This window comes from Bison bison, unplaced genomic scaffold, assembly GCF_000754665.1.
Source record: "Bison bison bison isolate TAMUID 2011002044 unplaced genomic scaffold, Bison_UMD1.0 scf7180017846569, whole genome shotgun sequence".
Lineage (NCBI taxonomy): Eukaryota > Metazoa > Chordata > Mammalia > Artiodactyla > Bovidae > Bison > Bison bison.
Window position 1 is genome coordinate 873,788 of NW_011477142.1, and position 13,675 is coordinate 887,462.

The window sequence follows — 13,675 nt, forward strand, 5'->3', positions numbered from 1 at the left end:
AGCCAGTAACAACAATTGCCATGGTGTTACAGCAGAGTTCTGTCACTCAAAGTTCAAAATGACAAGGAGCACTTCCTATCGGCATGGGGGTGGGCCCAAAGAGTTAAAGGCCTCCAAAGCTTATTGCTAGAGTAGCTGACACACTAGGGAAGTGACTCAATATATACTGGAGACAATAAAATTTAAAAAAAAATCCTTTTAGAGAAAATTATTTTATGTTGACACATGTTTGTGAAACACGACTCAGTTATAAGTTTTTGGTAACGATTGTTCTTTACTTTGCTGAAAATAGACAAAGACTGGAGACCAAAGTACATCTTGAAAATCTCTGGAGCACAAAAATAACTCTTCCGGAAAACTTCAAACTATACAAAGCAGTGCTCTATTCCTTCCTCTGCTCCCCCTCCCCAACATCCAATCCACAGTAATGTTCAATTTTGGTTTGAAGAAATGGCTGAAAGACAAATTGCCTTACAACAGGTCTTCTATGAAATATGGGAGAAGGCTGCTGACAGAGTGAGTTAAAAACTGCAGTGTTCGCAATCTGGAAAACATCTGCCTTGCCCCAAACTGTAAACCACCACGTTGGAGAAAATGGTTTGTGACAAAGCAGAACCCAGGGTGGGTGTTTGTAAGGTGATGGGACAAGTCAGGGCTATTCAGGCACAGAATTGGGCAACGTGCCCTTTGGCAAACCGGTGCAAGCCAAGGACTTAAAAGGAAATACAAAAGCAACAGGCCAGGTATGAAAACTCCATATGGAGCCAAATGGCTCACTACTTTTCTTATCAATGGGTACTCTTTGGTGAAGCTGGTTTAAGAGTAAAAACAATACCACTGTTTGGAAACTCTGGTTCTTTGGTGGATGAAGAAACCTTTATTTAGCAGTGATTCAAACACACCGGCCTGGATAGTAGAAGAATCAAGACTCATCTAGGTGGAAATAAAGGGCTGTTGCTGTTACTGTTGTTAAGTTGCTTCAGTCATGTCCAACTCTGTGTGACCCCATAGACGGCTGCCCACCAGGCTTCCCTGTCCCTGAGATTCTCCAGGCAAGAATACTGGAGTAGGTTGCCATTTCCTTCTCCAAATAAAGGGCTAAGGTTTGAACATGAAAATGTGAATGTAATCAAGGTTCTGCCTCCTCACTACAGTTCAAAAAAAGAAACAAATAGGAGATCTTAATTAGTTGAGAAGACAGAAAATATGGACCAAGGGAAATGGTCAGATCAATGCAAAAGGAGCTCCCAGAGAAATAGACCTTTTTCACAGTTTCCCTCTCAGAGCTGCACAAAACAGCAATGATAAGGGCTACAGTGAAACTGAGTTGGGAGGTGTGCCTAGGTGCCAGTTGGAAAGAACATAGGCAAATGTTTCTTTTTCGACTTCGTTTCCACCCAGTCCACAGTATTTGGCTTGGAAGGTGGCCACAGGGACTAGAGGTGAAAACGTAGCAAATGAAGGTTTGCAGGCAGGATCTCAGGGAAGATGGCCAACTCTGAGGACTGGGAACCCAGGGCTGCCAGGAAGGGAGGAGACTTAGGACTTAACGGGAAAAGGGCAAACGATGTGAGGCCTGGGTGGAGCTGCCAGGGGAACTAGTCCCTATCAGGCTGAGGCTAAGAACACCCTGAACACCCTGGTCTCAGAGTAGATGTCTTATGGCTGGGGGCTCCATTCCTGCATCTGCGCAGCTTCAAGTAAGAAAATCAAAGACGTAGAGACAGACTTCCCTGGTAACTTGGTGGATAAGAATCCACCTGCCAATGCAGGGGCTATGGGTTAGATCCCTAGTCCGGGAAGATTTCACATGCCATAGAGCAACTAAGTCTGTGTGCCACAACTACGGAAGCCCGTATATCTAGAGCCTGTGCTCAGCAACAAGAGAAGCCAGTGCAATGAGAAGCCCGTGTCCCACGATTAGAGTAGCCCCCAGCTCACCACAATTAGAGAAAAGCCCGCACATTAACAAAGATCCAGCATGGACAAAAATAAATAAACAAACAAACAAAGATTAAGAAAAAAGATGACCTAGAGAGCTCATAAGGATCAAAGGGGAAAGGAAAACGATAAAGGAATGTTTATTCTTCTGAATTAAGATAGAATTTGTTCTTTAAGTATCTGTAGTGTGGTGGACACAGGCTGGACCTTGAATCCTGCGGACCCAATCTTATCTTTAGTAAAAACAACATTGTCTCAGCTTTTCCATCAGTAAAATGGAGGTGATACCTTTAGCCTGTGGTTATTATGAGGGTTAACTCCACACATTTTATTAAGCATCAGCTAAGTCATAGGCCAGATGCTATTGTAAAGAACTTCACACAGTGTTCAACCAATAGCAAATATTAGCACACACAGAAAAGCACATTACAGCACACAGGAACACGGGGAACTATAGTGTTTAAAGTGATTTGTATTTTCCCCCTCTGATTCTTCTACTAGATTGTAAGCTACAGGAGGGCACAGCTTGTTCATAAAATCTGAAGCATAGTAGAAGTTCAACATATATACATTGGTTTCAGTAAGTGAATGAATAAATAATAACTGTTCTAATTGCTGGATATCTGGGATAGGAAAGAAAAGACAGGGAAGGTAAGAGCTCAAGTCTGGCGCAAACTTCTTTTGTTCTTTCCTCTTCTCCAGGCGCTGCCTGGGCTCATGCACACAGCCCTAGCTAAGCCAATTCCCAGAATTCACAACAGACATATTTGGTTGTGTTTAATTTTATGTTCTGTCTTAGAGTAAAAGTTCACAGATAAAACGATCTGGGGCACACTGTTCTCAAATGCCTTTATTCTAGAAACTATAACAAATGCTCACATTCTGCATTTAATTAGGTCTATACTTCTTTCAGCCTTACTTAGTTGAAATGAAAACAAAAGATATCAGTAGGAAAATGAGAAACCCCATGGAGATTTTGCAACCTCTTTAACTTTGACTTAACTAAAGAATGCAGGAACATTCCCATGAGATTCCATCCCCTTGGAGAGGAAGGAGGAAAAGGACTCATTGCAAATATGCCCCACAAGCTTACACCTCATTATAAGATACAAAGTTATTCTCCATATCTCTATCACCAATCTATCAATCCATCTATCTATCCATCCATCTACCCACCTATCTATTTATATACACAGACACACACATACATAAATCATAGAATTTACAAGACAGGCTATAGCTTTGAATCCTGGGTCCACTTCTTATTAATCGTGTGGCCTTGGACAAGTTATTTAACTTCTCTAAGTCTCATTTTTCTCTTCCTGGGTAAAATAAAATGCAACTCATACAGTTATAGAGCTACTATACATGAGATAATGCTTTAAAAAGAAAAACTCTTCACATAGTGGTTCTTTGTAAGCAATCAATAAATGGTAACTGCTGTTTAATATTGTTATTCTATAGTTTAAATTATATAATTTATACAGTATATACAATATACTATATTCTATAGTCTAAATTGTGTAATTCTAATTCAGTCTCAGAGTTTCCCAAACCTGGCACTACTGGCGTTTTGGGCTGGATAATTCTTTGTGTGAGCTCTTCTGTGCATTCTGGGGTGTTCAGCAGAATCCCTGGCCTCTGCACGAGAGAAGCTAGTAGCATTCCCCCAGGCTTCCCTAGTGACTCAATGTCAAAGAAAGAATCTGCCTGCCAAAGCAGGAGGCACAGGTTCAATCCCTGGGTCAGGAAGATCCTCTGGAGAAGGAAAGGGCAACCCACTCCAGTATTCTCGCCTGGGAAATCCCATGGACAGAGGAGCCTGTTGGTGACATACAGTCCGTGGGGTCACAAAGAGTCAGACACAATTTAGTGACTGAACAGCAACAATAAAGCTTTCCCCAACCCCACTCAGTTGTGATGACCAAAATATCTCCAGATATTGCTAAATGTTCTCTGGAAGGCAAAACTTCCCCTGTTTGAGAACCACTGGTATAGAACAAAGAGTGAGTGGCCCCAGAGACAGGAGACCTGGTTTCTATTAACTCATTTATGTTCTTGGGTAAGTCCTACCACTTCCCTAGACCTTGGCTGTCTCATATGTTAAAATAGGGCAGGAAATTCCTACTTTATCTTTCATGATTTTTCTAAGGATGAAATGAGAAAAAAAGCAAATGCTCTAAAGAAATGTTATAAAAGTAGGATTCTGTATGATTACTTTGTTAGAGGTGGGCTATTGAGGGGCAATTACAAGAAGACTCATCTTAGAACAACAGCTGATGCCGACCTACTCTCTTCTGTAATTCATACCCTAGGGAGCCGCTAGCCTCTCAGCAGCTGTTTATTGATCACATGTCAAGGATTCCCTGTTCCTTTAATGGATGTATTTGTGGCTTGGCCTGAAGAATCCAAAAGGAACTGTTTTCTTTCAAAATGAAGTGAAAATGTTCTTTTAAAAAAATTATTATTATAAGTGGTGAAAACTGGCTTGTCATCTGTAGATTTACCTTTCATCCAAATTTCTCTCTCACGTGACTGGAATTAACCAGTCCTCAGAATTCTGCAGATTGATATTCAGAAAGCAATATCTTAGGGTTTCCTGAGATCATCACTGAACTGATTAATACTATAATAATATACTGAGAAGCACTGTGATGGATTTCTTCATTAGCAAGGGAACGTGTTTTGATGCCATATCATGTTATGGGAATCAGTGTACTGAAATCCAGAGAGCCTACTGTCATCCTTTTATTTATTTCTGAAAGATCTTTCAGTGGGAGATAGCAAAGTGTCTTGGAAAAGAACACGAACTTCGAGTTTGGTCGGAGCTATATGCAAGTAGACAAGGGTTCAAGGTCCAATGCTGTGAGTTATCTCATTTAGACATATACCTTGGTAGGATATGTTAATAACATCTGTCCCACAGTGTGGTGATGAATTTTAGATGGAGATGAAGACGGAAACCACGAAGCACCATGCAGGCACATGGCAGAGAATATAGGTGGTCTTTCTCTCTCTGTCTAAGGTCTGAAAGACTGCTGAAGGCTTTCTTTCATGCCTCAGAGAGTGTTTTTGGTCTGATTCCCTAAAGAATGATGCTGAAATGAAAATCAATACTTTCTAGGTATCAGGTCTTGACTTAAACTAATTGTAATAAAGCTTGAACCCAATTATCAACAAACCTTCCAGCTCATGAGTAAATTATCTCCCTACTTCTTTTTTTATTTTTAAAAATTGTATTCCAGTATACTTGGTTTATAGTGTTGTGTTAATTTCTGCTGAGAGAAAGGGACTCAGTTAATACATGTGTCTCTTCTTTTCATTGGATACTGAACATAGTAACCTGTGCTATACAGTAGGACTTTGCTGTTTATCCAGCCAATATATACTAGTTTGTGTCCACTAATCCCAAACTCCCAATCCTTACCTCCTATCTCCCTGTCCCCCTTGGCTACCACATATCTGTTCCCTATGTCTGTGTATTTCCCTACTTCAGATGAGGATTGCAGTTGGAAATTCTGGGCCAAAAGTCACCCACAGGACAATGGTGTTCACCTGGAGTCAAGTAACAATGCATTTTTTTCCCTTAAAATAATTCATTTGGTTTCCTTAAGGACACAGATCAGTCTCCTAAGACAGCACAATGGAGTAGCAGGAAGATGAGTCAGACAGACTAGTGGAGTAACTCTGTTGTTGTCTGAGCCTCAGTTTCATCATGAGCAGTATGTGCTGTGCTCAGTCACTCAGTCGTGTCTGACTCTTTGCGACCCTATGGACCACAGACCGCCAGGCTGCTTTGTCCATGGGAATTCTCCAGGCAAGAATACAGGAGTGGGTCGCCATGCCCTCCTCCAGGGGATCTTCCCAACCCAGGGATCGAACCCAGGTTTCCCCCATTGCAGGCGGATTCTTTACCATCTGAGCCACCAGGGAAGGGTTAATAACACCATTCTCTGTCTCAGGGAGAGGGTGAGTATAAATAAAGCCTTGGAAACCCCAAGAATGATGTCTAGCACATGGGACGTGCTCAGTAATTGTTGCAATTATCCCTGGCTCTCTGGCAGATTTTCACACCTACCTGATGTAGGAGAAGGGATGGGGCAATTAAGTAAGTGATTATAACTCTCCTTTTCATGTTGAATATAGCATGTGGGAAAACCATAAATTTTAAGTGCTCATCATTTAAAAAATACAGAATAATTTTCTTTGAAGTTTCCAATGGTGGCTCTGGAAGAGTTAATGTCATAATTTGTTCTTTATGCTGCATATGAAGGCATTTTAAAGCCTAGTGGCTGGTCACCTCTTTTTCAAACTGAGCATATTGAACCATCCCTAAAACCATTTTGCAAGGGAAGACGATATGGCATAACAGATAACATGTAAGAAGGAAACTGTAGTATAATGGTTTCCCCAATTTTCATCACTGAGAATTCTTTCAATATTTTTGCTACTTTTCCCTAATGATTGCTGTAGTATATTTCAGCTTCCTGTTCTTTGTTTCACAGCATTTGTGCTAACTTCTACTGTATCACACACACTGCATTGCGATTGTAATATGAATCACATTTTTTCCTTTTTCAGCCTCCCTACTCCACAACAGGCTCAAACAATATTTGCTGAAAACAAGCATTTCTCTATATGTGTAGTGAGTACATGGGTGCTCAGTCTCTTCAGTCGTGTCTGACTCTTTGAGACCCCATGGACTGTAGCCCACCAGGCTCCTCTGTCCATGGGACTCTCCAGGCAACCATACTGGAGTGGGTTGCCATGCCCTCCTCCAGGGGATCTTCTCTACTCAGGGATCAAACCCAGGTCTCCTGCATTGCAGGCAGATTCATTACTGCTGAGCTACTGGGAAAGCCCTCGATATGTGTATATTACATACTAATTACAGTTAGTTCCTCTTTATATATATACTGACTACATAAAAATTACACAAGAAAATATTTATTAAACATTTACTATCTTCCAGATATCATAGAGTTTTTCAGTTAACAACTTACTTATTCTCTTAAGAAACCCTGAATGTAAATCGTTATTATTTCCATTTTACTGGAGTGGCTTTCCTATGACATTCTGATGCTCCCCCTAGGCCTGGGAAACTCAAGTGATGTTATTTATGAGAACTGTAATCAGGAAGACAAATCATTAAAAAATCATCTGAAACTCCCAGTATCACCAACATTTTCATTCTCTCTCTTACCCTCCAAACATTTTCTAGAAAAAGGTACAAACTGATTCAGAAGTTTCATTTTCTTCCTATATTTCTGCAGTATAAAAGGATGAGGCAAAGGACACAGTTTATCTGCAGGTTGCCCTGGATCCCTGAGTACTGGCTATAGATTCATTCTCTCTTGTGGGTTTTCTCAAGGACACAGAAAAAACAGTTCTCTTTCTGCTTCCAATACACCTGTTGTGCTAAAAAAGGTACACTTGGACATGGACCATCGTGCATAACATTTCACTTCACGAATGACTGTGATAAGCTGCTTCTCCTGTACTTCCAGAGAGATGGTGCCTGTTATACCCACTAATACAACGGCAGCAGGCATAAAAGCAGTTTCTTCCTTGAGAGTGTGCTACTGCTAAGCCACTTCAGTTGTGTCCAACTCTGTGAGACCCCATAGACGGCAGCCCACCAGGCTCCCCTATCCCTGGGATTCTCCAGGCAAGAACACTGGAGTGGGTTGCCATTTCCTTCTCCAATGCATGAAAGTGAAAAGTGAAAGTGAAGTCGCTCAGTCGTGTCTGACTCTTAGCGACCCCATGGACTGCAGCCCACCAGGCTCCTCTGTCCATGGGATTTTCCAGGCAAGAGTACTGGAGTGGTAAATCTTTCACCTTTTACTAAAGATTTCCGTGGAGAGGAACAATTCTGAGTTTTTACTCAATTTTTTGAGGCCTTGCTTTTGCAAGGCTAAAAGAAAAAAAAAAAAAAGAGTACTGGAGTGGGATGCCATTGCCTTCTCCATGAGAGTGTGCTTTGGTATCCAAAAAGGTATTTTCTGCTCAGACAACAAAATTTATCCTAGAAACAGAGTTAGAGATCAAACAAACATTATCAACCTCCTTTGCCCCCTTATATGATTCTCCTAAGGGAAGGGGCATAGAGCTGGGATCTTTTAAAGCAGGGGTCCCCAGTCTCTGGGATCTAATGCCTGATGCTCTGAGGAGAAGCTGATGTAATAAGAATGGAAATAAAGTGCACAATAAATGCAATGCCCTTGAATAATCCCCAAACCATCCCCTCATCGCCTGGACTGTGGAAGAACTGTCTTCCACATAATTGGTCCCTGGTGCCAAAAAGGTTGAGGACCACTGTTTCAAAGTGACTGAAGCCATGGAAGGCAGTGAGAGTATTTACCACATGCTGGGATGTCACACAGGTCAAACTTATAGTTTTCATCCAAGGTGAAGCACCAGGGCGCTTCCTTCTGATTCCCCGGGTTGCGGCAGTAGGAGTGTCCTCCATTCAGCTCTGGGAAGCGGAGGGCGGTGAAGGTGTGCGTGTGGGGATACTGGGAATTCCAGGGCTGGCACTGGCGCCCTGATTTGGTCACACTGACGGTGCCCCGGTAGTCCACGCCTGTGCTATTATAGCACTTGTGATCTGAAATACATGAAAGAAGAGCCCAAAGTGTGAGAAACAGAGACAGTGCCGGAGCTCCTGGCCAGCAGTTTCTGGAGGGGAGACGTGCAGTTACCCTCACGGCCGAGGCTTCCCTGCCGGTCGGGGCCACGTGGCAGTCTCCCGCATGCTGGGCTGGGACACAGAGCAGACCTTGCAGTGACACTGCTGGGAGGATTTAGAGAGTATGCTTGAGGAAGGAAACCAGTCTCCACAATTATTTTTTATATGGAACACAGAAAAAAATCAGAACCGGGGCAGGATCCAGGGGCACAGGAGCAATCGGCTAGTGAATGGTGCAGGGACTGTTCTTTCCATTTCTGCTTGGTGACCTTAGACATGAGATAGATGGATAGGTCATGGGATAAAGAATGTAGTCCTCAGAAGATGTTCCTTAGCAGCAGTGCACTAGGGGTTTCCGACAGGAGTTTGGCCATTGCCGTGCTGATACACTGGACATCTTCAAGAAGCAGGTCCTATTAAATCTTCCTTCCGGGAGATGATGCTTGAAACCATGGCAAAAATGGATTAAGCTGAAATAAACTGAAATCTGGAGGGGTAATGATAAGATGAGAGTAATAATAGTAATAAAGGTGGTATTGCTATTATATGTTAAGCATAGTTCTAAGCATTTTAGGTGCACTAACTTATTTAACTAATAAAAGAGTTAACTGCCAAAAGGAAATGAAAACATTACCAGTAAAGTATAATATAGATGGAGGGGAAATGCACAGAAAACAGTCTTTTGTTTGTTGGCAGTGAGAGGATGGAGGCAAACTCCCATATATAGATAGATAGATAGATAGTGGTATAATACAATATAATGCAATTTACCATTAATGTATTTAGAACATTCAAAATATTGTGCAACCTTAACTACTATCTCATCCTAGAACACATACATCATCCCCAAAGGAAACCCTATTTCATTAAGCAGTCATTCCACACTCTCCCCTAGTCTCTACACCTGGCAATCTGCTTTCTATCTCCATGGAATTGTCCACTCTGGATATTGTATATAAATGAACTCATACAATGGTGTCTGACTTCTTTCTATAACAGTCTTTTTAAGGTTCAGCCATATTATAGGATATAACAGGATTTTACTTTTTTTTTTTTGGATAAATAATATCTCATTGCAGAAGATCCCTTGGAGGAGGGCCTGGCAAACTACTCCAGTATTCTTGCCTGGAGAATCCCACGGACAGAGGAGCCTGGCGGTCTACAGTCCACGGGGTCCCACAGAGTCAGACACGACTGAAATGACTTAGCATACAGCATGCAATATTTCGTTATGTGGATATGCCACAATATATTCATCTACTTACCCACTGATGGACATTTGGGTTGTTTACAACTTTTAGCTATGGTGAACAGAGCTATTATGAACCTTTCTGCACAAGTTTTTTTTTGAATACCCGTTTTTAATTCTTTTGGGCATATATCCAGGAGTGGCATTATTGGGACATACAGTAATTCTATTTTTAAGTCATTAAGGAACCAGAAGCCATATTTTAAAATTATCTTCCTCATGTAACTTTTTGAAGAATGGCACTGCATCTTACCCACTGGAAGCTCAGCCCCCACATGATATCTGGACCACTGGGAAGTAATCTGACTACCAACACAAAATTAATACTGAGGATCAAGGTCCAGTTTTCCTGGGGCTGCTGGCCCCTGAGGCAGCACAGAAGGTCAGGGGCTACCACCTACTTTTATTGATGGGATCCGCCATGGGAATTCCAATCCGGATACAGTTTGCAGCTTCGGGACTCTCGGGCTGAGGGAGATCTTCACAGTTTGGCAGTTTCAGCCTCATCAATATCATGGGATTTGATCTCGCAAAAATGTACTCTGTTTGACACAGGACATTTTCCAGGATTTCGCATTCATCGCGACACAAGTCCCGGGGCTTTGGGACCGACGAGGTTTCATCACAGTATGGGAAGGCGTAGTGGCACAGGGAAGGAATGGCGAACTGAGAACACTTATCAGATAAGTGACTGGAGGTGCCGATCATGGTGAAGGCAGCTGGAAAACAAACACAATTATTAACTCCCAGAGGCAGGGTTTATCTCCCCTGGTTATCCAGTCAACAGATATCAGATGTAAACACACATTGGAAGGAATCTGCTGTACTCAAACAGACAAGGCCAAGGGAAGGAGATTCATTTCAGATGTCTAAGCAGCTTACTTTCACTGGCTTGAAAAAAATAATTTTGACTACAAAGTTTAAAAAAACAGGATTAAGTTACATATGTACTGTTTCCTAATAAAAAGAATTAATTAGGTTAAAGTACAATATATTTTTCATTTTTACTACAAAGCAACAGAACTTTGTGTTTCTTCCGGTACTTTTTATTAGTTTTGTGAGGCTTCTAAAACTTTTGACAGCTGCAGGGCAGAACTTGCTTTATACAGTGGCTGAGCCCAATCACAGGATTTATTTAGTTCTGAGTCTTGCCTCTCAGTTCTTGGATGACCTTGGGTAACTGGTTTAATTTCCTTATAATTTGAAGACTTTTGATCCCATCTTCTGAACATGAGGCAACTCATTTGAAAGTTCTCAAAGAGCACAACTCAGTTGTCCAAGGTATATTGTAGAATATTAGTGGTTGCTCTGCCTAATCTCTTACCCCATACCAGCCTTTGCACATGTCTACTGACAAGGAGCTTATAATCACAAGGCAGCCTGTGAAGTTGTTGGTATACAGTTTCCCAAAGCATGTTCCTCAGAACATTAATTATGTAGAATGTTAAAAGTGTCTGAGAAATTGGGGTTCCATAGCTAAACAAGTTTGGAAAAGTGCTGGGTTAATCAAAGTTAAATGGATTTTTTTAAAAAAGAAAAAACTGTAACACTTTCCAGTAAGCTGATATCCATTGAAAATGTCCAAGAGAAGATTACTATAAATGGGTGACCAAATATTTATATACTTATATCAGAATTTCCATTTATTTTTGTGAATACTTAGTAAAAAGTATGTTCAAGTGATTTTTTTATTAAGTTGAAAGGTATCTTTTATAGCTTCTCCCTACCAGTCTTGCTTCTCTGGAATTTTACGGACTTTCCTCTTGAAAGCCTGAGAGATTTAGCACCTGGCAAATACGTCTTCCTATAGTTGCTTCTTCAGGTTAAATAATTCCCCTGGCCGCCTCTTGGTTCCCTCAAATTCCTCTTGTGACATAGTTTCTGGGCCTTTGGCTATGTGTCTTGGGTCTGTTCTTGCCTCTCTTAAATCATAGGGTTGCCAGCTAAACTACAGGGCATCTGAATTCCAGGTCAACATTTGGGACATATACTGAAATATATCAGATGCAATGGGGTGTCTTATATTTTCAGTGCTAATGTTGGAAACCTTATTAGAATTTCAGAACAGCCACTTTAATGTATTTAATGCACAGGGCACCGAGGCATAATAACCACACTAATGGGGGAGACACAGGCCGCTGTGACCATCCGACAAGGTACACAGAATCGTGCGTAGCGGCCCACACTACCTACCTCGTATGTGCCAGGTCGTGCTTCAGCATTAGATTTCCATTAAAAAGATCCTTTCAATTCAGAAAAGTGGAGGGTAAATAGAGAAAGCTAGAGCAGGAATAGACCCATGATCGTCTCGCCTCCTCACTCACTTCCCAGATGAAGAAAGAGATTTCCACGGAGAGTAAGATTTTCTCCAAAGTCACACTAATGGCAAATTGGGATTAATATCCAGAATTCTAACTCTAAATTCATCCGCTTTTAGTCAACACAATGTTATTTCCAAACAGTAAGCTCTGTGAGGGCAGAGACATACCTGGCTTATTCCCCACACCATCACATTGTCCATGCCCGGCCCAGGTCCTGGTATGCCAAAAGCACTCAATAATATTTATTGAGTGTTTGAATAAAAGTGAGACTTCTCAAAGCCTCCTTTTCCTCTAAGGGCAACCTTTAATAAATTATTCTAATGTAAATTTCAGAGCAGAGATTATATCTCTGGCTTCTTTATGGCCCCGTTCCTAACCCCTATGCCTTGACTAATCCTTTGTCAAGAGAAGGGCTCAATAAAACTTCTGGGGAGAAAAACTGTTGTGCAAAGTATAAATATAATTTCATTGCTACCAACCTGTGATCTGATTTTCTATTTCCCCCTGCATGTGCAAAGACTCCATGTAGACAGTGCGGTTGCCAATAAATCTTGCACAGGCAATCCCTCTGTACGGCTGACAGAATCCATCTTCTTCATACTCATCTCTGAAAACAGAGCACATACATAAGCTGGTGCAGGACACACACGCAGTTGGCGCTCACTGCGCGATGCCCAAGACAGTCACTAGGGGGCGCAGTCGGGCACAGTATCCTAAAGACTGGGTTAAAGAATCTGGCTTCCTCCTCAGTTCCATCCATCGCTTAAAACATCTGTTGGTCACATTGGTCAAGTTTCCTTCACCTCTAGAAATATCATCCTGAAGCACAAAATCATCCTTAAATGTGGGAGAAAACACTTTTATTTTCGCAGCTGGTGGTGGGCTGGAGGATGATGTAGTTGTAAGAGTAAAGAGGAAATGAGTTGGAAATCTGGGCACATGTTCTACAGTTTTTTGTTTTTTAAACACAGATTATTTCTGTTTCATTTGCTACAAAGGGGTGGGTGCATCACCCCAAGACCTACTCGGACTGATATGTCAATTAGGAAGCTCCAAGTGGTGAGAAGCTGGGTGCTGCGGGAAGGAAAGCAGAGGGCAGTCCAGTTACATGGCTCCTGCTTGAGACCCATCACCCCCACACTGCAGAGAGTGTCCATGGCAAACCACAGACTGGGCAATCTCAGATCAGTCACTTAGTCCCAGGAAATCCAGAGAAAATATCAATTGTTCTTGCTTTCATAAGTTGCTAAAACAAAACAAAATCTTAAAAAAAAAAATTGTTGCCTCAAGTTATAATAATAAAAGGGAGGGCACAGATTTTATTCTGAAGATAAAGTGAAAGTCGCTCAGTTGTCCGACTACTTTCGACCCCATGGACTTAGTCCATGGAATTCTCCAGGCCAGAATACTGGAGTGGGTAGCCTTTCCCTTCTCCAGGGGGTCTTCCCAACCCAGGGATCAAACCCAGGTCTG

At 41.8% G+C, this 13,675-nt stretch overlaps 1 protein-coding gene across 2 annotated transcripts in view; it reads right to left on the reverse strand.

Annotated features, from left to right (window-relative positions):
• Positions 1–13,675, reverse strand: part of ROR1 (receptor tyrosine kinase-like orphan receptor 1) — a 205,345-nt gene that overhangs the window by 30,188 nt on the left and 161,482 nt on the right. For both annotated transcript variants that reach the window (XM_010840183.1, XM_010840192.1), the window contains 3 exons: positions 12,682–12,809; positions 10,283–10,600; positions 8,306–8,551 (listed from right to left, as the gene is read on the reverse strand). In XM_010840183.1, the coding sequence (XP_010838485.1) occupies positions 8,306–8,551; positions 10,283–10,600; positions 12,682–12,809 (692 nt within the window). The remainder of the gene's footprint in view (positions 1–8,305; positions 8,552–10,282; positions 10,601–12,681; positions 12,810–13,675) is intronic.